The sequence below is a fragment of the Danio aesculapii genome, chromosome 18 (genome assembly GCF_903798145.1).
Source record: "Danio aesculapii chromosome 18, fDanAes4.1, whole genome shotgun sequence".
NCBI lineage: Eukaryota > Metazoa > Chordata > Actinopteri > Cypriniformes > Danionidae > Danio > Danio aesculapii.
This window is the reverse complement of record NC_079452.1, coordinates 46001663-46015445: the sequence shown is the minus strand read 5'-3', so window position 1 is coordinate 46015445 and position 13783 is coordinate 46001663. Positions and strand designations below refer to the sequence as shown.

The 13783-nt window shown below is 37.5% G+C and overlaps 1 protein-coding gene across 1 annotated transcript in view; it reads left to right on the top strand.

The window, feature by feature from the left end:
• The window catches only part of megf11 (multiple EGF-like-domains 11), a 254354-nt gene that overhangs the window by 76964 nt on the left and 163607 nt on the right, over positions 1-13783 (top strand). The window contains exon 6 of the mRNA XM_056478777.1: positions 7836-7928. Within this exon, the coding sequence (XP_056334752.1) occupies positions 7836-7928 (93 nt within the window). The remainder of the gene's footprint in view (positions 1-7835; positions 7929-13783) is intronic.

Here is a 13783-nt window from a genome sequence, read left to right as displayed (position 1 = left end):
AAACCCAACCGACAGTGTTTTCAAAAACTATCCAGAAAAAGAAAAACCCTGGCGGCAGCCTGATTTCTACCACATTTTCAGTTTTTACCACATTTACCACTCACCCTGTTATTTACTTGTTCATTTTATTTTTTGGGTTTTGTCTTGATTTCTGGAACCGTTCTTTGCCGGACTTGAACCCCGTTGTCATGTTCAACTCCACTGTGCATCTCAGAAAAGAGCCACTGGACAAACTGGTAACAGCAGAAAAGCTGTCCTTATGGAAGTAGCTGTCATACATTCCTCTGGCTACATAATTTGCGATCTCCAGAAAATGTATATAGGGCTACGTTTTTAGAATGAGCCTATGTTGATTGTAGGAAACCTCCAAAACAAAATGAAGAACCTTTAAAACTTTTTTGAGGCCATTTAAGAATACTTGAAGTAGCCATCATAAACCTTAAAGGCCCTGGTATACTTCAAACGAAATCGAAAAAAACCCCTCAAATGGCGTATTTTCGAATAAAATCTGCCTAAAACAAAGTTCTTTTCAAATTTATGCAGTTCGAAACCAAACTGAAGTCCACTTTTGACTCCAATGCACCTTTGAGCTACCATTGGTCCATTGCGTTTTTACAATCGGTGAGTGTGTCCTGGAACCCCGCCTTCTTTGGTTTGGTTTACTTCCAGCCCAGATTAATTTCTTATTCTACAGAGGTCAGACAGGAGAACAACAACAACATCAACATCAACATGAACAAATAGGGGAGTCAAGTAGCAGAACTGTTTTCTACTGAGCAGAGCAGAACTTTTCTTTTCTCAGAACCACCATTGTTGTTGTTGTTGTTTAGGATTAGACTGGTACACGTGAGCAATGTATCGCATGTACAATTGGGGTGTCTGAATGTTCGAAAACAATGTAGCGTCACTCAGGCTTTTAGAATTTATTTTTGCTCACAAATGAAAATGTTCTATATATTTATGGGTAAATTTGTGTCTGAAAGGCAACTCCTACAAAAGCATATGCAATAAAATTTTCTGTATTTTTTGGTCTGCACTGCCGCAATCTGTTAGTAAATCTGGCCCTTAATGCTGAGGATGAGATCTTGCTTAAACTGAGCTGAAATGACTTTTCTTTTCTGAAGGAAGCTGTACGTGGAGCCAAAGTAGTTTACACCATCTGGTCAGAAGAGTCTCAAATAGTTAGTGATGCAGTATTAATGATGCTATGTGCATGCTGCAGCTTCTTGCCGGAGAATTAGATGCTCTAATAAAGTCCCATGCACCACTGCAAAGTAAATTTCACATCTTGGTTTTAATGATGGATTCAGTGAGAACCTGGTTTGGCCTGCGTTTGATTTCTCAGGGTTTAATTTTGGCTGTTATTATTAGTTCATATACAGTTGTTGGTTATAAAACAACTACATATGGTAGAGACGTACAGTAATTAAAATGACCTAATGTGTCGATTGACTGACTGATTATAAAAGTGTATGATAAATCTTTGACCAGATGAGGATTCGGTGTAATAATGCATGACAATTACAATTAGCTCTATTGTTACTCTGTATGATAACGCCGGTGTGTAATGAGATTAGCCTTTTATCAAAATGAAAGACGTATTTTTTTTCACCAGAGCTTGCACACATAGACTTGTTCTGTGTTGAAAGGAGAAGATTCATTGAATTTTAATTAAAATGCAAGACCTATTTTCTGAAGTATTATAGACACGTACATCAATTCAGCTCTCGGGAGAAGACGCGCTTCATCCTTTCACCTATGTTACAGAAATTAATTTTAATTTGCTGAAAAGATGTGACAAAGTAGCATTTCTTCTCTGTTGTCTGATCAGAAATTGCTGAATGTAACAAAAATCAATCAGTTCATCACCAGAGTTTTTTTAAACCTACTCTTTTGAGCACGTCGCATGGCTTCATTGATTTGAAGAAGTCAAATTGATGTCTTTGTCAGCACAAAATGCTAAAGTTTTTTTCTTTTTCTTAAGCTGGAGGAGAACTGGCATGCTTGCACGTCAGGTTCTCGGTGCTGTGTAAATCCATACTGCATTATTTGCCAGTGGCAGGTTTAGCATTTTCTGTGAGTGGAGCATTTCTGCTCTAAGCACCGTCCTCTGGGTATTTGGGATTCTCCCTCTCGCCCATCCCCTGCCTGTGCTTATGTCCAATATTGAGGGCCGAGTCGAAAGCTGAAAGAGTGATAATCTATAGCCATGCTGGCCAGGAATGAGGGCAAGTCCTGCCTCATCCTTTACCCACTGCAGCCAGCTTTAGTGTGAGCCAGCATCAAAACATGCACACACATTAGCTATTAGCTGACACTGCTAGCTAAAGTACATTATCGTACCTTTTATTCTTGCCATTTTGGAAGGAGTGAAAATGTGTTGCTACAATAGCCAGATGCATTTACATTTGTCACATTTGCATATAAAACTAAATCTTTAAAAACATTATGAAGGTCAAATATATTGTAGCTTTTTATTCACCTTTTCCTTCTTTTACTCTTTGCTTTATATCTATTGTTATGGAACTGATAAGGAATTCTCACTTTCTTTTGATATACTGCATTTAGGTATGTGCTTGAGTAACACGTAAAGCTAATTAAGACCTTTATTTCAGAAAATGACAATTGGTCAGAATAAAAAAATGTTTCTTCACTCTTTATTTAAAACAAATGACAACCTTTTTTTTACTTTAATATTAAGTGTAAACATGAAGGGCTCTATTTTAATGATCTAGGCGCAAAGTCCAAAGCACATGGTGCAAAAGCATTACAGGCATGTCCGAATTCACTTTTGCTATTTTAAGGACAGAACATACATTTTGCACCTCAGCGCATGGTCTAACAGGATTGTGCTTATTCTCTTAATGAGTTATGGGTGTGTTTGAGCATAAACCAATCAGAGTCTCATCTCCAATTCCCTTCAAGAGTCAGTTGTGTCCCGCCATGGTGCATTTGCAACTTACAACTTACTTGCAACTTAATTTGTTAGTGGAAAAATTTTACGCTTCACTAGCGAGAAAAAAGTTCAACAGACCATCTGCAACGTGACGGTAAAGAATGAGCCTTTTTATACTTTCTCTTTACTTTCCTTTTACTCTTTACTTCACTCATTTAATTTCGTGGAGAAGGAAACGGTGTTGTACGCACTCCACTGAAGACATCCATCAGCTTACATATTTAATTTAGTTTGTTAAACACAAAGATTTGTTTCAAAACTATTTCTAAATTCAGTTCTAATTTCCAGCAACCGAATAAATGAACAATAATAACGAAGTGTTGTCATAACGAAGTGTTGTCATGTTTTATTATATATAAAATGCATAAAATAAATAATGCTAATAATAATAACATTATACAAAAGCAAATTGTCATGAAGCAATGGAAAAAAGACAAGATGAAGATATGGAGGCAGTGGTTTTTTTATTTATGTAAAAAATAATATTTTTGCAATATTTTAGTCCTTTTATTGTTTTTCATTTGTAAAGATATTTGTGTATTGCCTGTGTGTATTAAGCAATGTGTAAGGATTTAAGGTGAACAACTAACTCGATCTGCGCTAGCTTGCCATATTCACCTATAGCACATGTGTTTGGACTTGTGGGGGAAACCGGAGCACTCAGAGGAAACCCACACAAAAACAGGAAGAACATGCAAATTCCACACAGAAATGCCAACTGACCCAGGCCAGGCCTGACCCAGGCCCAGCTTCCTAATATACCTTAGGAACGGTATAACAAAATTTTTAATGGTTTTAAAACCTAGACTTTTCCAAACAGCGAAAAAACCTTGATCACCGGTTATCATCTCATGCCTTATCTGCGCTGGACTTTAGACCTACTTTCAGCTGGTCAGTTGCGCTGTCTATTTTAGTTCTTCAAAATAGCAACACACCAGCAATGCGGGAGACACCTCTATTTTAGACCAGAACACCCATGAGTCCACAAAGTGGCGCAAATGGACTTACTATTTAAAAAAGGTGGCGCAAAACGTGAAAATTAGGGTTGCGTTGGTCTGAAAATAGCAACAAATCACACCAAACACGTCTTGCGCCTTATTGCGCCAGGTGTTTGAAAGGGCCCAAATTACAGTATGTCAGATAAAATCATCTGTTAATAGTGTAGAAATATCATATAGATTTACAAATATGGTATAAACAGGTGGTCATAATGTTTTGTTAGTATAATATATGAAAAATATATAATTTGCAGCTATTCTAATTAAGCTGTTGTTTTTGTTAAACTGCAGTGAGTGTTAAAATATATAATTGTATTTAAATCTACATCATTACTCTCACAGAATGCTGTTAATGATCATACATCATTTGAAATGTGAAGGAAATGCAGCTCACATCATGGTGACAATGATTTAGAAAAATGACTCTTGGTTATGTTGTTGTTAATGGACAAATTAAACTAGGCAGACCTGTATGATCTAACATTATTTTTCCTCACTGTCAGAAGCACACAATTATGATAATAATAATTTGTAAACAGTGCTTTCTAAATGCATAAAATGTATTTATTATTATGTCAATTGGAATGAGAAGGAAATCTGTATAAAAATGTCAAAAAATTATTATCATAAGTAACACAAAATATGTGGGCAGCTTTTGCCAAAATAATTCACTGTTCCCGAAGTGTTGACATTTAAGATTTGTGTCATACTTTGGGGCTTCTGTGAACGTGACAGAACTTGAAATATTGCTTCTTAGCAAGTGACTCTTGTGTGGTTTGGAGGAACACATTGGAATGGAAGGGGAGGGGGTGGGGGTGGATGTGGAAGCCCCAGTACCAATCCTTTAGTTTTCTTTGAATTGCATTGTACTGCTACATAACACTTTACGATAACCTGAATTAATTTCATTTTGAGTTTCTTTGACTGGGGTTAGAAAAGACTTCTCTCACAGTTACCCAGGAGAATCATAATAAGCGCATTAAATGGACAAGATAAATGCTGGCCATCACATTGTTTATCAGGTTTCTTTCAACAAAATGCATGACCGGTCACATTAACTTTGTGCGGTTTATAGAACCAACCTTCACATATTTCATGGTCAAAGATAAGGACGTACCGTAGCATCCGACACTTTCTTCACATTGAAAGTACAGCATATGCTTCATTCAGACCATACTTGGAGAGTCGGTGCTGATTCCAATCAAAGTGGATTGTTCCAGAAGCTTTGGGGGTCGAATGTTTCCTGACTCCGATAAGAGCCTGTCGGTTTGAGTCCTGCCGGCCAGGTGACCTTCACTCTTTTAAGCATTATTCACACTTAACGCCTATATTTTTCATTTTGAAATGTGCAAAAAAAGCTGGCAAAAACTTCATGTAGGGGTTATTTTAGTACTTGTCCGACTCCCAATATCTGACCGAACGCGAGGACCCGGGCATGAATACTAATGCTACAGACAATCAATTGGATGCTGTGTTGTTCAATGGGAATGATCAAGAAAACTGCACACTTCGTAAACAGCATGAAGGCTGGCTGGCGCTGCGTTAGAGTATTGTGGCAAAGTGCAGGCTGATCAAATTTGGAGGGATTTACAGCTTGTTTCCTTTGCGGCTGTGGCTGCTTACGTCGGCTCGTTTTGCACAGAACAACCAGTTCATGTGATAAACTGAGATGTTGACCAAGGACTCAATCTCTTAGGAAACCATTTAGCGTGCGGTCAGAGTGAGCATTTTAAAATGTGCATCCAAAGGAAGCCCTTTTTGCAGTGTTTTCGACAACTCCAGCGAGGAGGAGGCATCGGTGACAGCCATCTTTGGAAAATGGCCAGTGTAGTCATTATCCTCCATATCAGCACATCAGCAGACATTTGCGCTAGGCTAAATTATGTCTTACGGGAGGCTCAGATTCACAGCGTCTGTACAGCATCCTGTCCTAATTCACATTTCTGTCTTGTGCTAGATGCATTTGATGTCGAATTTGTGTTTTACTTAAATTATACTACAGGGCTGTTGAATTCTTGATTCTGATTGGCTGATTAACATTATAAGGAGCCAAAAGACAGTGGCGATGCACTTGAAAATGTTTTTTAAAAGAGCGCCTCCTCAACCATGTTACTGCTTAATAAAACAGCTGTCATGCCAACTTGCTACTGTAAACAGAAGCTTGCAATGCTTGCCCCACCTACAAGTTCTTCTTATTGGTCCACTGCATTGAAACTGACATTGAGCTGCATGTAAAAGTTCTTCTAACTAGTTCTTTTAACTTGAAACTCCGCAGCAAAAAACAAGGGCATGATGGTCACAAATGTCCATCTAGCATGTGTTAATATAGAAAACAATGCTAAAGTAGCACAACATAATGGAAAAATGCATTCAGTGAGAATGGTCTCTTAGGTGTGCAAGTTATTTTCAGGGTTAAAGTAGTTCTAGGCAGGTTTTGACCGACATGATATGTGAATGCCCTTTCACATATCACGTCTTTTGCCCGTGCAAGTTATTTCAATGGAGGTGCATGCCTGTGCACAAGCATTGTCACGAGAGAGGAACCAATTAGTAAGCATGTGCTTTTAAATAGCTGGAGAACGCGAGCTGAAATGGCTGCTGACGAGTGATTGCTTCTTCAAGTGGAAATACAGTCATTACTTTGATTTCATTGAGCAAGAGCATAAAAACAACAATATTGTTGTGAAACACGGTCTATGTCCAGTCTCTAAAGAACTTTCGACTGCTTTTAACTTGACCAGAAACTTGTTTGAGCACTTGAACAGAAAGCAGTTTATGACAATGCTCGTTACCAAGGAGGACACCGGCGCCCAAAAGCACAGCGGCCCAACTTAGCCTAAACAGGTCAAGCTGCTGTAATAAACCCATTGTATTGTTTTTCTGTGAATAATAAATTACTGAAAGAGCTGGAGTTTATTTAGTATATTTATAGGTATATTTTTTATGTTTTAGAAGTAACTTCAAAGTAAAGTAATTAGTAATCTGATTACTTTTTACATCAAGTAATTAGTAATGTAATTTGATTACAATTTTTTTTTCAGTAGTAATCAGCAATTTGTAATTTATTACTTTTTTAAGTAACCCAACACTGCCTCAGACAAGCACAAATCATCTGAACACTGCAGTGCTTTTTGATTTTCTCCATAAATAAGACTTGTATCAGAGCTGCAGCAATGTTTTGCAGTTTGTCATGGGAGATGGTTGATGCTTGGTTAACAACAATAGACGACATGGTAGCGCGAGCACGAGCGAAAATCGCTTTGAAAATGGTGATGGAAGCAACATGCCCTGTGCTTTCCACACGCTTTTACTGTAGATGCAATATGTGAACAGGCCCTTACAGTTCCCTATCTCTACACTGAATGTTTTCAATTATTTCACACCCTGCAACTGTCAAACATCAATTCAAATCAAAATAAAACAGAAGACTTTGGAAGTTTTCTGGTCGAGTTGAAATATTTGAACTTGTGCGGTAGACATAATTGAGGTGAATCCATTTGATCGCATGTGATCACACAGCACATTTCATGTCATTTGCTTCATCTGGTGAAAATTTGCATGTTTGCATTGACCTTGTATTTAATCTACTCATGCAAAAACTTAATTTCGCCTTTGGTGTGAACCAGGTATTAAAGACTTGCACTACACACTAAAGCAGTTTGAGAAAAACACCTGACAGATGTCTTGAAATATAACATCTGAAGGGTGTCTTAAGCAGAATAATTTAACTCTGGTCTATTAAATGAACAGAAAATAATGCATCATCACCTCGGGTGTGCATTATATTCTAATAATTCAATGCCCCACCTCGTTAATTATTCCTTACATATGTAAAGTGTTGTGCTGAGTTTCTTTGTCTTTCTTTTTCTTTTATCTGCTAGCTCGATGTAGCGAGGAGTGTGCCCATGGTCGTTGTGTGTCTCCTGATACGTGTCAGTGTGAGCCAGGCTGGGGAGGACTGGACTGCTCTAGTGGTGAGTTCACTCTCTCATTAACTCTGAGAGCACAGTTCACTTCATTAAGTCCCTCTCACTCTCACATAGTTAATGGCTGCACCAGTCCCCAGACGCCACTGCAAAGCTACCATGTTTCTCACTTACCCGCTCCCCCTCTCTTCTTTTGCCAGCTGTATTAAAAAAATATATAGCCGGAAATCATAGAGGACGAATGAGATGTGTAATCATGCGGCTGCATTAACAGGTTGTTTTTTGTGCTAAAGCTTGGAGAGGAAAAAAATTATTTACTATTTTTGGTTGTTTTTTTCTGGTTATTAAATTCCTTCTATAGCTTCTTGCTTTGCCAATTTACTTTGACATTTATGTGAAAAAAAAACTTTATACACACACACACACACAAACAAGGTTAAGGGGACTTCCCATAGATGTGATGTTTTTTATACTGTACAGATTGTATATTCTATCCCTATACCCCAACCCGAGCCCCAAACCCAACCCTCACTGTAAACAATCTGCATTTTTACATTTTCTTAATACCTCATTCTGTGTCAATTATGAGCTGTTTTCTTCAATGGGACTAAAATTTCCCCACAAGGTCAACATTTACTGGTTTTTCAAGTGTGTTTGTGGTGACATTTGATCAAGGTACATGCAAACACATAATTGAAAAAAGTAATAGTAACAGTTTATTTTAATGGTCCACTTGAGTATTAGTAGACTGTCTGCTTAATATCTGTTGATACTGCTCCTTAAACAGACATTTAACTGACTATAAGAAACAAAGTACATGCCAACTCACACTAACCCCAACCTAACAGTCTACTTATAATCTAATGAGAATTAGTTGGCATGAAGATGCAATGTAACTTAAATTCAACAAACGGATTATCAAAATAAAGGGTGATCAAATTAATTAATAAATAATTAATATTTAATTAAATTAATAATAAGCTGAATATATTTTATATTTCAAATATATAAAACAAAACCCCAGTATTATGTCTTACATATTATTTGTAATATTTAAATTAAAGTATATAAATTTAAAAAATTGCATTTTGTTTTCAGTTAAATGGTTATTTAAGCTCTGTTTTCAGAGTAGTTTTATTTGTATTATTTATTTTACAGTCAATTATTTTCCACTAAGTGTTTTGCATATACAGTATTTATACAGAGTGCAGATATAAATAACATAAACTTGCTTGCATAACACATAGGATTTCAGTTAATTACGTGTCATTTAAATCCTAAATCTGAAATCCAATAATGAGTTGTTTTGTCCAGAATGATTGGACTTTCTTTCTCTTTTTAATTGGCAATGACTGTGAAATATTTAAAGCTTAACAATGACAGCAACAACTGCTTGCTTACTGTCATGACAAAGAAGCTGTTCTGGAAAATGGATATAACAGTAAAATGTACAGAGGTTGGACAACGAAACTGAAACACTGGCCAATTTAGTGTTGGAGGTTTCATGGCTAAATTTGACCAGCCTTGTGACCACCAGTAAGAGCAGAGTGTGAAGGTATTTTGCTTAAAATATTGCAATGCACACAACATTATGAGTGACATATAAGAGTTCAAAAGAGGACAAATTGTTGGTATGCGTGTCGCAGGAGCATCTGTGACCAAAATAGCAAGTCTTTGTCATGTATCAAGAGCCACGGTATCCAAGATAATGTCAGCATACTACCAAGAAGAACATACCACATCCAACAGGAGTAATTGTGGACTCAAGAGGAAGCTGGATGTCTGGGATGTCTGGATGTCTGGAGTTCTACCCTGGATTGTATCCAAAAAACATAAAACCACAGCTGCCTAGCTCACTGCAGAAGTAAATATGCACCTCAACTCTGATGTTTTCATCAAAACTGTTCGACTGGAGCTCCACAAGATTAGTATACATGGCCGGGCTTCTATAACCAAATCTTTGGTCACTGTGTGCCAGTGCCAAAAGTTGGTTAAAATGGTGCCAGCAGCAAAGATCTTGGGCTGTGAACAAAGTGAAACATGTATTGTTCTCTGATGAGTTCACCTTCACTGTCTTTCCCACATCCGGGAGAGTTACAGTGAGGTGAAGCCCCAAAGAAGCGTACCACCCAGACTGTTGATGCCCAGAGTGAGGACCAAGTGCACCCAATGGTTCAAACATTGTATCCTGAAGGCGGTGCCATGTATCAGGATGATAATACACCAATACACGAAGCAAGAGTGGTAAAAGAGTGGCTTGATGAACTTGAAACATATAAGTTGAACATATCCCATGGCCTGCACAGTCACCAAATCTAAATATTATTAAGCAACTTGAGGGTGTTTTGGAGGAGTGAGTCAGGAAACATTTTTCTCCACAAGCATCACATAGTGACCTGGTCACTGTTCTGCAAGAAGAATGACTCAAAATATCTCTGGCCACTGTGAAGGACTTGTATCTGACATTCCCAAGACAAATGGATGCTGTATTGGTCGCAAAAGGAAGCCCTACACCATACTAATGACTTATTGTGGTCTAAAACCAGGCGTTTTAGTTTCATTGTACAGCTCCTGTATGTTTTACTCTGCAATTTCCATCATTTTTGTGTTTTTTTTTTTGTTCATAAATCTATTAATATTTCTACTACTACTAAATTAAAGTGAATATGTTCGATTATTGTTTGTGAATATTATTGATTAGTTGTTGCAACCTTACTCGGTACAGATCTAGTCAGCCTGATAAATGACAGATGAACAAATGAATGAAAGATCAGATGGATGGATGGGTTGATTGCTGAATTGATGGATTGATGGAAGGATGGATGGATGGGTGGACACAATGCTGGCCTGCTTTTTGCCCCAGTACTTGGTGAAATGGTCTTCATCATAATTAGAATGATAAGTAGTGCACAGGGTGGAATCAATCTGCATGTGAAAAACAAACAGATGTCATTGGATCCTTAAGATGAATTGGTTACCAAGCCTTAACTTTATGGCTGAAACATACCGGGACAAAATAGGAAGCCATTGACATTCACTCCCTAATCAAGTAAATGATGAAAAAGCAGGTTGTAGGAGAGACTAGAGGTTGAAAGAGAGAAAGAGATATTGACTTGTTTAATATTTATGTGTTTAGAAGAACTTCGAGGCAGGAGGGACAACAAACTAAACCTCTTTCTTAAAGGGATAGTTCACATAAAAATCAACATTTGCTCATTGTTGATCCAGATTTGAGTGTCTTTCTTTTGTTGAATGCCAAAGAAGATATATAGGTATAGCCAGACTGTTAGCAATTAAATGGACAGTTTTTGGATTTGCCCACCATTGACCTATTCCAAACCAGTTTTATTATTTTTTTTTTTTGCTCTGTTGAACACAAAAGAACAACATAGGCTCATTCTGAAAACCGTATATACATTTCTAGAGATCACAAATTATGTAGCCAGAAGAACATATGGCTGCATTTTGTCTTTGAAACAAATATAATGGTGTGGTATGATGCCATTCATTTTCGCACTTACCAGCTGACCGCTTACCTCTCTATGGACAGCTTTCCCACTGTTACCAGTTTGTCCAGTTTTATGGGGTTCGAGTACGGTGAAGAACGGTTCCAGAATGCAGGGTAGACAAAAACAAAAGCCAAAAAATAGAACAAAATAGTAAATAACAGGATGAGAATGTGGTAAAATCTGAAAACGTGGTAAAAATCAGGCTGCTGCGAAAGTGTCACCATCACCAGCGATCCAACCTGTGTGGATTGCTGGTAAACACACAGTATTGCATAGAACTACAAATCTGCCATTAAATGGACTACAAGATCCAGTCATGCACCACTCACACACACATCCTCTCGAATCCCCCAAATGGCGTGGGGCAAACAGATCTAAATTAGCAAATCCAGAGTCATAGTCAAATATCAGGCGAGAAGTCAGAAGGCAGGCAGCAGACAAGAGTAAAACAAGAAAACAAGGCTAGGGTCTAACATGACAAGGCAAAACATGGAAAAAGCGTCATAATGTTCACAGTTCAGTTCAACAAGACTCAGCCACAGTGCGTGTACAGTATGTGTGCTGTATAAACAGTCCTGGTAATCAGTTCATGAGTAGCTTCAGTTGTGTCTGTCTGCAATCATGGGGATCTAGGCCAGGTGTGTGAGTGGTGCATGACTAGATCTTGTAGTACATTTAATGGCTGATTTGTATTTTTATGTAATACTGTGTGTTTACCAGCGATCTGCACAGGCTGGATCGCTGGTGATTGTGACAAAGAGCTTTTCTTTTTCTGGATTGCTTTTTAAAACACTGTCGGTTGGGTTTAGGGTAGGGGGTGGTATGTGCATCGGTCGGTTGGTCGGTCACTCAGTAAGTCGGTCAGTTGACAGCGGCCTCTAGTGGATTTACGCTAGAAGAGCAGGCACAAGAGAAAATTGAGACCTAAAAAAACGTACACAGCAGCCTCTGGCGGATTCGCGAAAACAAAAACTGCAAAAAAAGTACCTCCTGAGACATATTTGTCACTCTCCAGAAATGTATATAGGGGTACATAACCAGAATGAGCCTGGGTTGCAGAAGAAGAAACATTTAACCATTGACTTTTATAGTTTTTTCCCCTACTATTGATGTAAATTGTTACAGGTTTCCCAAATTCTTCAAAATATCTTTTTTTGTGTGTTCAATGAAACAAAAAGCTAAAACTAGTTTGGATCAAGTCAAGGGTAAGCAAATCATGACAGAATTTTCCTTTTTGGGCGAACTGTCCCTTTAAATTTCATGAAGTCAATGACTGTTTTATGAAGTCAATGGCTGTTTGAGCACCAAAATGAAAATTCTGGCCCAAACCAAAAACTCTGGATGCACTTGGCCAAAAAAACTAAATCAAAAATGCTTTTTTTTTTTGTAATTTAGAAATGCTTTAAATAGTTTAGATAGTAATAATAGATACTAGTTAATAATAGGTAATAGATAATAATTTATCATGTAATATATTAAGTAATTTTGTAGGACTTTTTAATTTTAACTCACCTCACAGCAAGAAGGTCACTGGTTCAAGCCCCGGCTGGGTCAGTTGGAATTTCTGAGTGGAGTTTGCATTGGGTTTCCTCCGGGTGCTCTGGTGTCCAAGGACATGCGCTATAGGTGAATTGGATAGGCTAAATTGTCCGTAGTGTATGTGTGTATGTCCAGGTCTTCCAGGTTGGACCCATCTCCCAAAAATTAGATGTTACAACCAACATGGTGTGGCTAAATATCAACTCTGATATAAACGGCCCTGGGAGTAAGTAAGTAATTTAAATTACACTGATAATAAAACACACAAGTCAATAAAACAATATTTTATGAACAGTAATATTTTATTGTGAGATGACAGGCATCATTTTACCAGAAGCTCATATTTTCAACTGTTTTCTTCATTCGAACAAAGACCGAAAATGAAATTTTCTGCTAAAAATGTTTGTGGATAGTGCATCCCCAGTTACCAACATTCTTTCAATTATTTTCTTTAGGGTTAAACAGAGCAGAAATTCATTAAGGTTTGTAAAAAGTCAAGGGTGAGTAAACATTAAAAGAATATTCGATAACACTTTAGTTTAGGTCACAATTTTCACGGCGTTAACAAAGCATTAGCTAACACTTTTAGCTTAATTAACTACTAATTAACTGTTTCTTAATAGTTACTAAGATAGAAGTTGAGTTTAGGTATTGGGTAGGATTTGGGATGCAGAATAAGATCATACTTTATAACCACTTACCAACAGTTAATATCTTAATAATAGGCTAGTAATAAGCCAGTAGTTAATAGCATGATTTGTGACCTAAAGGTTGAGCTATCTCTTTAAAAAAACAGCAACACTACAAACTTCTTGACCTTAGCAATCTCTGCTGAAGTCATCATGTCCTTTCTGT